Source organism: Halyomorpha halys, unplaced genomic scaffold, assembly GCF_000696795.3.
Source record: "Halyomorpha halys isolate HHAL.00 unplaced genomic scaffold, Hhal_1.1 Scaffold396.1, whole genome shotgun sequence".
Classification (NCBI taxonomy): Eukaryota; Metazoa; Arthropoda; class Insecta; order Hemiptera; family Pentatomidae; genus Halyomorpha; species Halyomorpha halys.
In genome coordinates this window covers 705,849-718,196 of record NW_027111420.1, presented here as the reverse complement: position 1 = coordinate 718,196, position 12,348 = coordinate 705,849, and the positions used below count along the sequence as shown (strand labels likewise).

General features: G+C 27.6%; 1 protein-coding gene across 4 annotated transcripts in view; it reads left to right on the top strand.

The window, feature by feature from the left end:
• LOC106682207 (uncharacterized) overlaps window positions 1–8,969 on the top strand; it is a 24,541-nt gene extending 15,572 nt beyond the window's left edge. For 2 of the 4 annotated variants that reach the window (XM_014422937.3, XM_014422936.3), the window contains exons 8-9: window positions 167–2,324; window positions 4,527–8,969. In XM_014422937.3, the coding sequence (XP_014278423.1) occupies window positions 167–2,324; window positions 4,527–4,669 (2,301 nt within the window). In that variant the 3' untranslated portion in view covers window positions 4,670–8,969. Of the gene's footprint in view, window positions 1–166; window positions 2,325–4,194; window positions 4,351–4,526 lie in introns of all 4 variants that reach the window. The other 2 variants (XR_001343385.3, XR_001343384.3) reach the window with 2 other exon arrangements.
• The last annotated feature ends 3,379 nt before the right edge of the window (window positions 8,970–12,348 follow it).

Sequence of the window (12,348 nt, the reverse complement as noted above, 5' to 3'; positions counted from 1 at the left end):
TATATTTTATTGAACATTATAGGTTTGAGGGTATTGTGGGTTAGTTAATTTTGACTTTGTAAAACTATGTTCCTATGTATGATATAAATTTTACCATTGTTTAACTTCTAGAAGAAGAATTAAAAAATTTAAGCCTGGTTTCTAATTTTATTTGTTACTTTTTCAGGCCTACATGGAAGAATTGAGAGGTCACGCTTCTTTACAGAGGTGTTCTGGTTGTGGGAAGAAGTTTGAACGTAAAGTAGCATTGTTATCCCATGCTGCACACTGCCAAAAAAAGAAATCGATTCCACCTGAGGTTGTACATACTTTGAAACGAAAATCTCTCACGCCTATGAAAGTAGTTGAAGAAAAAAAATTAAAGTTGGATGATGCGGAGATGATAATTCGTATGAAAGCTCTAGATCCTCGTGTAGTTTTGAAGAAAACAGATTTTCCTATTAATTTTGATCAACAACAGAGACCTGTTATGTCTAATAATGAATCATCAAGTAAAGATGATGATGCACTTAGTAATGGGGAAGAAGAAGTAAACAATTTTGTTCAGAGATATAAAGGTGATTGTGTATATAATGAAAATATTTTTGAAGACCTCTTAAATAAAGTACATATGGAAGTACCTATTGATGATACATTAGGAAATTCTGACAGTGATTATAGTGACTATGAGTCAAAAAATATTAGAATAAATCCAACTGTTAATGGAAGCAATATTGGTCATTCTGATTCTGAATCAGATGGTTATGAGTCAGAAGAAGAATCAGATGCTCTATTAGTCAGTAGTGGTGATGAAATGATATATGAAACCCCAGAAATAAAAGTTGAAAAGAACCTTGATGAAGACAGTTATACTGACAACATTGACATGGAAGAGGCTGAAGTCGATGATCTGGAAGAAAATGATGCTGAAGAGCCTGATGAGAATGAGGTTGAATCTGAAGACAATGAAATGGAATCTGAAGAGAATGGTCTTAATGAGCATGAAGAAACTAGCCAAAACAAAAGGTTATTTGAGCCTAATGAAAAGTGTGAAATATCAAATGACAATAATAATGATATAATTGAGGAATACCAACCTGAATCTGTTAATGAAGATAGTTCATCGGTTATGAATGAGAGTTTGATTACAACTGAAGTTGGAAGTTCGTATTTGTATGAAGGACAAGGAGATATTGAGGAAAGAGAAGCAGAAGTAGATGGAGAAACAGATATGGAAGATGAAGAAGAGGAAGCAGAAAATGTTGTTGAAGTTGAGGAATCGGAGAATCATGAGGAAGAAAATAATGAAGAAATTGATGAAGAGGAAATAGAAGAAAAAGAAGCATATGATTCTCAGAGTGAATCCAGAACCATGCATATTGAAAGCACTAATATGAATGATATTGATAGCAAAGATTCGAGTTTAGATTATATTAGTGGATTAGAAAGTAGCAAAGAAGGGGAGAATAGCAAGAGTTATTTGAACCTAGAAAATGACAAAGAAGCCTTATGTGATAACATTAGTAATGACAGTATTAGCAATATTAAGGAAAGCCTATTTTCAGGACATAGTAAGAAGAAGGAGTGTACGTTGGTAATGGACAGTGGGAGCTTGATGATGGATGATACCATTGATAATTATGATGTTGCTAAAGAAATTGTATTATTTAATGATTGTGAAGAGGTTTGCATATCTACTCTCAGTGATGGTGAGCCACTTGATGATAGTCTCCCAACTAATCAAATAGAAAGTAACAAACATTCTATGGTAAATGGTGACTCTCCCCTATGCCCATCCTCGCCACAGAATGCTGAGCATGATGATGATGCTGATTTAATTTCTGAAAAATGGGATTGTGTATCAAAGAAGATAAATTCGTATATCAGCTGTACCAAAAAAAAATGTCTCCTTTGTTTGAAGACATTTCACCGTGTAAATTATGTACGTAGACATGTTGCTTTACATTTTAATATAAATAAATTTAAATGTCTCGTAAATTCTTGTAACTTTCTATCATATCTGCGATCTGATATGAACAATCATTTAATAAAAATTCATAAGAAAAAAGAATTAGAGCCTTTTGTCGGGCGGTTGTATCCTAAGAAAGAAGATTTTGATGAGTGTGATTACAATCCTGATCCTAAACCTTTGTATGCATTTGAAAAACATTACAGAACGAACAATGAAGATATAAAGAAAAATGATATCGAATTAAGGATACTTTCGGATAAAGAAGATAATATTGACAGTCCAATACTTATAGATGGTTCTGAACTGGATATTATTGAAGAAACTGAAGTAGCGACGGTAGAAAGTGTCATTCCCCAACAAAGTGTGATGCAATGTAAGTAGTCTGAATTTAAGTTATTTTATTTAATATCAAGTTTCTTTAAAAAAAAAAAAATATTGATTCTTAAGTGCTCTTAATCATTACGTGTGATTAACATTACATTTATTATTAATCTATTTTTCCTTAAACATTCTTAAGTTTTTTGTCATGCATAATATGTGGTAGATAAAAACAAAGTATATTCCTAGAATGCGAATAACCACAAAGTTTTTCCTATGAAATTAGATAAATTAATTAAATTATCATAAATCAGAGTACAATTTGGTTGATAAAGAGATTAAATTGAGGTAAATATATTTTTGAAAATGAGGGAAGAAAACAAATTTTTGTACAAAATTGGTAATGAGGAATGCAGCATGTGTACTAACGTATACAACACATTACATTCACCTCTAGAATTATAAAAAAATAACTTTTCACTGGGAGATATTACCTCATCTTGCTTAAATGTTTGTTTTTTAGGCATCCTTTTGATAAGGTTCGCTGGTTCTTGTATGATTCCTCCTCCCAATCTTTTCTTTGTTTCTGTAAGTTATTGTGAGAATTATTCATTATTGTATTAATACCGTCCATCTACTTACATCAGCCAAATTTATCCTAGAGAGGTTCTGTTGAATTTTATTCACTGCTACAAGCATGCTACTGTCTTAAATTTTTAAATTCTGTATTTTACTACAATGGTGCGTAATTGGCAGTATAAGGTTGACTACTCTTTTATTATTGCTCTCATTAGAATTGTGGTTTTTCTCATATGATTATTTTATGCTATTAGCTAATCAGCCATCTTTATAGCATTGGGTAGGTCCCATTTCAGATCTGACTATTAGTATTGCCAGGGACCATAGGAATCTGACAAGTTTCTGGGTTTATGGGACTTCTAACTTAAGTTTTTATGGAAAGTCTTCTTTTTATCAATTTTTTTCATTTTATAACAGTTTTCTAACTAAGTAGGTTAATGGAAAAAATATATTTATCTAAAATACTTTTTCCTAACTAATGCATTACAAATTAATCATTTTTTGTCCAAAGCAAGGATTATGGTAATTTTTTTGACATTATTGACAGAAAACTATATTAATTGATCATTAAAGTCTCAGTAAAATTCATATTCAGATCTCTAAATTAAATATAGAGATATGCTTTTGAATACTTATTCATTTTTCAGAATAAATAATTAATTATTCTCTCATGATAAAATATTATTTAAAAAGATGTTAGTTCTTAAATTTTGATCCAAACAATATCAGTATGTTGTACAGTTTTCATGATCCAATAAATTTCCATCTAGGTTAGTGTCAGATTACTGGTCAGTTAAAAATAAAAATGTTTTTAAAAAATTAAACTAGGTACAAATGTTCAATGAATTTTTATCTTATTATTCGATTTGTCTAATTGAAAGAAAATTGTCAATGTTCTTTGTGTTGTCAGTTTTGTAACTGTTTGTTTTCAGTTTTGCCCATTTCTACCATTCCATGCTCATCAGATAACCTGGACGTATAGTAACACTGGACTCTTGAATGTGTACTGTATTCTGTTCTTTCAAAATAACTATTTGTCTAAATAAGACTTTATTTTTGTATTTTATGAGGCATTGATAATTATATTCAGATTATGTTTTTTTTATTATTATGAATCAATTACAATGAATTATTTCATTTCATGGTTCATGATGGGTCTTGACAATCCTGTTAAATAAATACATATATATTCCATTTGTCTTGTGTTCCCCATTATATTTAATTGCAGTGAAACTTTTTCTATTTATTACAATCTCGTTTCTCGTTCAGAAACAAAACCTGGTTTTTAAATATTTTTCTGTTGATTAGAAATATTGATAAGTTCTTGAGGCATTCCCTGATTTCAGGCACTCACCCTGTTACCTGTGGAGATAACTGTTCATAACCAAGCAGCGTTCATGCTGCCACCTGTTTGCTGCGGTACAGGAATGCTCTGCAGTTCGATGAGAGTAGGTTATTATTCAAGAAATCCAATTCTTTACTCCACAACTCCCAGAGAATCTGTAATTTCCATCTTTAGATATTTATTACTGACATTTTTAGTTAAGATTTTTTAAAACTTAAAATAGTTAACTTTAAATGAAACATTTTTATTTGTAATCCTGTTATGACAATTCACTCAGCATTGTATTGTTCGGAATTTGATCTTTAGAAATAACTTCTGTAATTTTAATTCTAGATGATACCGACCTTGATGATAGTGATCTCAAAGACCTATCCGCAAGTGGTTCTAGTGAAGAAAAGCTGAAAGCCCTGATGATGGAAGTTATTTTTGGAAATAAAATGGATGAGAGATCAAATATCTCTGATTCGATTTCTTAACAGCATAGCAGTTCATTTAAACTTTTTTTTAAAATACTGTGTACATTTGTTTTTGTTTTGAGGAATTATAAGTTTGTAAATAATCATTTTGTATTTGCTTATATTAGTTAAATAGTAAATTATTTTTTTATGTCTGTTCATCATATTTTTTTTATTTTATTATAATTTTTTTTTAATTTAAATTATTAAGGGTTAGTTGTTTTGTTGTGATATGTGTACATTTCTGCTCTTTTTGATCAACTGGTTTCATACTCTAATGAATTATTATTGAATTTAATAATTAATCCAAAAAATTATAATTTTTTAAAAATATTTTTGTCCAAATGTGCAATGCCTAGTGGACTATGTATTGTTTCAGAATTCCAAAATTTTGATATCAGTCCTTCAGTTGATTCGTTACAGTATATATAAATAATGTAATGTTAATAGTTATATTGTTTATGGTGTCATCCAATCAGCTCTGTGATAAAAATGCCAGAGGTGTTTATGATGTTTAAAAAATTCATTACAATAATGTTTTTGGTATTGCCACTTATGTGGTTATAATGTGTACCTTAAGATACATATTATGCTTATAGGTATCTAAGATAAATTTGAAAAAAAGTATGTAATTTATGAATTTATAACTAAACAAATTGGTCATAGTATGACCATAAATCTGACTAATTAAATTTTAATCATATAAAGATCATTCAAATACTTCAAAAGTCTCTGAAGGTTTCAAATCTAAAATTTATTGGATTTGTCAGCCATATACATTTTTGAAAATAAGGACTTGGTCAGTAACTCAAAGTAATTTTAATCCATGTAAAATCAGACTGATCATCAAATTTTTATTTGTACAAAATGTAAATAGGTCGTGTAAATTTTGTATATATGTAGTTACATTGAATGTACATACGAGGTTATAATAAATCAAATATCGATTAATAAATAAATCTTCTTTATTTATTAGGCAAAGTTAGTAAAGTCTTTTAGTAATTTTACATTACTATTTTTTTGTAGCATGTATATATTTTTTTGTTATATATACAGGGATTTTTTTAAAATAATTATTTCTGTTATAAAGTTTATTCAAAATTATTCTTAAGGTTATTTTAAGTTACTGAAGCATTATGATTGTGTAATATTTCACTTGTGTATTTGTACTGTTTAAAGACCTTCCCTTCATAATTTTTGTTATCCTCTGCAAAACTTGATGGCCAATAGTGGAATTTTTAGTCAATTATTTATGTTAATCATCATTTTTACAATTTAGTTCTCATATCTATTTAGTTGAACATCAAAATGTTTCTAAGAGATCACATAATGCATTAATCACACCGCTTTCTATTTTGTCGAAATAAAAATTATAAAATAAACCATCCTCCTTGTTAAAATTAGATTTTTAAATTACGAATGATACTTGATGTGATTTGTTTACAATTCATTTTATCCTTGGCGTGATTTATTATTTTTAATTTTTTTGTTATGTGTTCAACAGATTCAATGGGAGGGATCAAAGATTTGTGTTCCATACTTAAACGAAATAGTCGCGTTAGTCTATCAGATTCCTATATTTTCTGCAACTTGTTTGCGGAAACCTTTAGTTTTTGTTATAATTTAGTCATTAGAGAAAAAACACCCACTATCATCAGGTTCTCCAGTTTCCTTTTGTTACTAATAGTGATGGGAGTTACAAAAAATGATTTATTATTATATTCCATGACAAGTAAAAGTATGTTAATTTTAATATACAAGTGCTCAATATTTGATTAAATGATTAAGTTACTTTTTTTTTTAACATTGCCATGCTGTGTAAATAACTTTTTTCGTGATGTCTGTGCATGCTTAGTACAATATTTTGAACTTTTTAAATAATTTAATACCAATTAACTAAGTGCTGATAAATTATAAATAAATACAATGCTGGTTTCAATTATATTTTTGTTTGATTGGTTTTAGTTGTTTCTATTTGAATATGTTACTTCAAATAGATTCTAGAATGTTATTGTTAATTTTTGTAACATGCCACAGTTTTATATACATACCATTGTCTAATTTAAAAGCAAATTTTTCTCAATTGACTCAAGTGATAGTTGAAATTAATCTGTTATTCAAAGTTTTCTAGCATCAATTTATGTTTTTAAAATTTATTATCATTACAAAACCAAGTAATCATTGTATTCATTATTGTGATCTTTAGAATATTTTGAAGTTCCTATTATTTATAGCAATATGAGTCGTTTCAATTACTTTTAAGTTTTGTAAACTATTAGTGATGAAAAGGTGTACATCTTTATTGCTGTGATATCGATTAGTGATAATTATGTGACTACTTTATATCATACTTTATTTCTAAGCAAAAACTAAACGATTCAAAGCTAAGTTTTGATAAATATTCCTCCTAAATATAAGTAATTAAGATTTTTCTTTTACATTAAATTAGAGCATTCTGCATCATAGTAATATTGTTGATCATCAGTAAAAAGTTTCTAAATTGTTAATATTTTTATGCCTAACTTTTTGTCATGAATTAGCTTTTAAATGCAAATCTTTTTTTTTTTTTTTTTTTTTTTTAATATTAACCTTCATTTAAAGCTAGTGTGATATTAAATAAATGAGTAATTTTTTAAAGTAGACAATGAAGAAATTTTGTTATTGATTGAAGTAGTTTTGAATTTATAGAAAGGGTCATGGTATGCTGTCATTAATAGGTAGTAAGATATTAAAACATTTTTTTATACTCAGCAGCAAGTTCATTACCAAAAATGTATAACTATGTGGAAAAAATATAGAGCCAGATATCTTCCTAAGAATTAATTTATTAAAAGTCTGAATTCTTATTTATTTATTTATTTTTTTAATATTGTGGTCATATTTTCTGATACAATAACTACAATTCATGCTTTTATAAATATGCCTCCTTTTTTATTTAACCAGTATGTACTTAGTGTTTAATTTGAAAAGTTAAAATTTAAAAATATATTTGTCCTGCCTTTGAAAGTCCTTAATAGTTTTGTGGTTCCTCTTTAAAACTTCTAATGATATTATTTTTATTAATGTTTATTGTTGGTACATATTATTTTTTACTTACTCTTGCTGCTGTTACATTTATGTAGCTTTTAAGAATATAAATTTGGGCATGGATTCTCAAAGGTGTCAATTCAAAGTTATATGCGATTTAAGCATGTGGCATTCTACTATAGTTATTTAAAATAATATGGTTTATTAATGTAGTAAAAATTACATGCATAGTACGGGAAGGTTGTAATTTATTTAAAAAAAGAAACCGACTTAAAACAGGGCTGATTGGTAAATTTTATGGATGTGATTAGTTGGATTGAGAATTTATTTCAAAGGTTTTCTTTTGGCTCACCGGTAAGTACTGCCACATTCATCAGCTACTTTTGTTGATGTGCTAAGTTTTGAATATTAATGATATTCTTTTCTAGAAATAGTACTTAAATGCTGTGAGCGGAAATAAAACAGTTTGAAATACCATTGAAGTATTAAAAAGTCTGATTTTTTTTTTCTGAGATCAACATTTTTATGATTTGTACATCATGTTCCTGATATTATTTTTAGAATAAGTCTTTAATTTTTTTTTTATAAACAAAATAAAGGAGGAAAATTAAAACATAGTTTATGTTCTATATTCCCTTATGGTATAAACTCTTCTTGTGTTGTGTGATAAACTTTTATATACAGAGTTAACTGGCCTAACTGCAAATATAAATTAAGGATATTAAAACAAGTCAAAAAATTTCTATAAAGGTATGTCTGCTAATGCTTTGCTTAGTAAATATTCTGAACATTATCAATTATTTAAGTTATAATAATAAATTAATATGTGTTCCAACTACTTTATTAATGAGTTGTAAACACTAACATTCATATCATTGTTATTCAGAGTAATCACATTGAACATTAAGATTCGCTTGGAATCTTTTGTACATTGAAGCAGTGGAAGAATGATACTGAATATTTGTTAATATTTCACAATTTTCAATTATCTTTCTTCTTAGAAATTAGGGTCATTGATAGGGCTTGCTTAGATGTTTTATTAAATATCACCCCAAATAAAATAATCCAAGGTGTTCAATCTGGAGAGTGTGATAATAGCTACAGAGAATGATAGCATAAGAATTTTCTGCCATAGCCTGATTCGAAACCGGGTCCTTGGAGTTAAGAATAAAAATACAAAGATAAGATACAATGATCTTATCTTTGTATTTTTATTCATATCATTGTATCATTTTGTATCTTTTTAGCCCTGCAAAGTGGGGTGAAACATCAGAAAATAAATAGATGTAAATTATTTTTGTTTCTCTTTTGACCGCAACCCTGACCATCTTCTTATATATCAATTTTTACGGTCAACTATATATACATATATACTAATTTTTATTAGTTTGTTTAGTTGTTTCTTTTATAGCAAAATATATTTAATAACTATGGCTTAATGAATTCGATGACTTTTTCACTACTCAATTTAAAGAGCATGTAATGAAGTTGTTTGCCATTAGAGTCTACTGAATTTTGCCTGTTTTTTCTACTTACACTTTTTCCATTATGCTTTCTTTTTACTGTGAAAAATAGTTTGTATAAAGTAAAGTTTATAATCATTATTATTAAAGTATAAGTATTCCCTAAATATTTGGCAATTTTTTTTATTTAGAAAAGGAATAAGTGTTAAAATTAGGTTTTGAGTAAACCATATAAAAACTATTTCAACACTACTATTTGATTATTTGAAAATTAAATATAGATATTTTATTCCATGATAAAATTTGAAAATGCTAATATAAATTTGTTCAATTTTCATACCTCCTGCCCCTACTGAAATACATTAAACATTTTCAAATTATTTCCTTTCTTCAGCTCTGCAAAACATAATGTTTGGGGAGAATAATTAAATATAGTATCATAAATTCAATAATTATTTTATGTAAAAGACTAAACAAAATTTCTTCACTTTTTATTTTTTTTTTTTTTAATTATGTTCATAACTGACACCACGATCTATGTATGAAAACATTTTAATGTTTAGTTTTTTTTAACAATTAGTTGAAAACATGAAGGATAGATGTTTTCTATAAAAAATAGACAATAGAAGGAATAAATAAATATGGAAAGTTAATATATTTTTTTTCTTGGCTGCTGAACAAGAAAATTATTCCAGTCTGTTGTTACAGACCTTCTCAACAAATCTGGTAGTTAAGGATGGTGAAGATTATTGTTTTATCACACATTAGAGTAACTCAGTTTACTGAGCCATCTTTTTTTTTTTTTTCAGAATCACTATCCTTCATTCAGTGAAACAGATTATGGCACAAAACCTGTCCTGACAGCCCATCTCTGTCCCTCAGTACCAGACCAAGAAAAAAAGTTGGATAGTTTTGATTCTATATTTCATGATTAAACATATCTCCCTGATGAATTGATAAACCATTGGAACTGGGGAACCCTTACAAAGCTCTATTAGGTCTTTCCAAGATACTAAGGATGGAATGAAAAACTTAAAAGATATTTCGGTTTTTTCTTGAATAAAATTAACTAACAGCTGTCTGCTGAGAAAGTAAATTTAGGTTTTAAATGTTGATACCAGCACAACCTATCGCTGCTTTGCTTGAATAGTGTCAAGAAACAATTTCTGCAAAAAACAATTTTTTTACTTATTCTTATTTTGTGTTTGAGGTACATCACAGAGTAAACTGTAGACTGAAATTAATTTTAAAAATGCTAATAGCTTTATGAAAGTTTACAGAACGATCACAGTAAGTAAAGTAACCTCAGTATACCCTACTATCTTTGGAATACGTCCAATTATAAATAAAATAGAAATTATTTTTGTTAGATGTGCCACTATTCAAGGAAAGCAGTGATATAAAAAAAATAGAACTTCCCGACCTATTGCCTATTTAAAGTGCTGCGTTTCTTGAACTACACTTACGGATTTACCAGACCATTCGCTGGAGACCGCAAATCCGATAAATATATTTTTAAACAGTTATGTCCAGAGATGTTTTTGAAAATGTAACAAGGGGACGAATTTGAAGTGTAGAATTTCAATAGAGATATGTTAGGCTACGCTATTTAATATTTTTTTCTTACGCGGTTCCCACTAGGAAAAAAGTAATGCTAAATATGTTGATTATAAGGATACAAAAAACGATCTGATATTAGTTCGTTTTTAATTAATAATGAATCCTTATAGATAAGTTTCCATATCGTTGAAATAATCTTTTAGTGTGACATTTTATCATGTCAATGAAATTGGCTACACTGTTTATTGAGGTGCCAATTACTCTGATTGGCTACTCTGCCTATCATAAAAATTAAGTTGACTTTGGTAAATCTTACAACCTCAGTATTGTTTTCCATTTTTATTCATATATATTATTTAAAAACTTAAAAAGAATCTTAATCCAAATTGGTAAATATAACTTTTAGTCAGATTTCAGTTTATTTATGGTTTAGATTTAAATATTTTTGTCGATATTTATTCTTATCTTTCAAATAATTACATAGCTAATTATGTTGATGAGACTAGTTAATGATTTTCAATTCAGATTTTATCATAAAATTGCAGTTTTTTAAAAACAGTACTTTAACTCATGCAGTCCTGGTATCAGTTGAATTTTAATGATTTTAATCATATAAAAATTAGCTTTAAACTTTGTAAATGTTCAAATCCGTCTATATATATATATATATGTATATAGAGCCATAACATGTCAACTTATAATAATGGATGATTCATTTTTGATTGGATATTTTATAAACAAGTTATATTATTGTATCATTAAGGAAATTAGAAAAAAATGAGTTTTTTTTAATGCTGTATTAATCCATAGTCACAGTGTTATAAGTGTTAAAAAGTTATTATGTTAAATGTGAAATTTGACTGTAAAATGGGAAGCTGCTTTATTTCCGGATAGTGAGAAATAAATATTTCATCTCATATTTATTTCAGGTAATTAAAATTATTTATTTTACAATTTAGTCCGAAATAACCTAAAATAGTAGAAATAATAGCTTTATTGAAGGAGGGGACTTATTATATTTTTATATTTGTATTAACATTTTTATCTTTGGAAGATTATTGATTGACCATGTATATAGATGAATGGAATATGGTCCGGGTGCGGTAAAAAAAATCTCAAATAGTAGATAATTGTACTATTATATTGAGCCAACATTTCGCCCCACATTGCAGGGCTTCGTCAAGGCTGTTTTGATGGCTGTCAAAGACAAAGTAAATTTGTCACTTTGTCTTTGACTGCCATCAAAACAGCCTTGACGAAGCCCTGCAACATGGGGCGAAATGTTGGCTCAATATAATAGTACAATTATCTACTATTTGAGTTTTTTTTTACCGCACCCGGACCATATTCCATTCATTTTTATCTTTGTTTTAATATTTTTTAGTTTTTAAAAATTGATATAAATATATTTCTTAACTGTTAGTCCCTAAAATTTAAGAACATATTTTTAATCTATTGTATTTTTGAAATTCATTTAAACAAAATTAAAACTAATTATATGCATATACATACATATATCTACTTTAGAATTAGGTTCTAGAGTGTAATAATTTTTAAGAATTGCTGAGTGGAGAAAAATAAAAGCAATAATATCTACAATTTTGTGAAGCTTTAGAACTAAAATAATATAATAAAATTTTCTTTAATCAC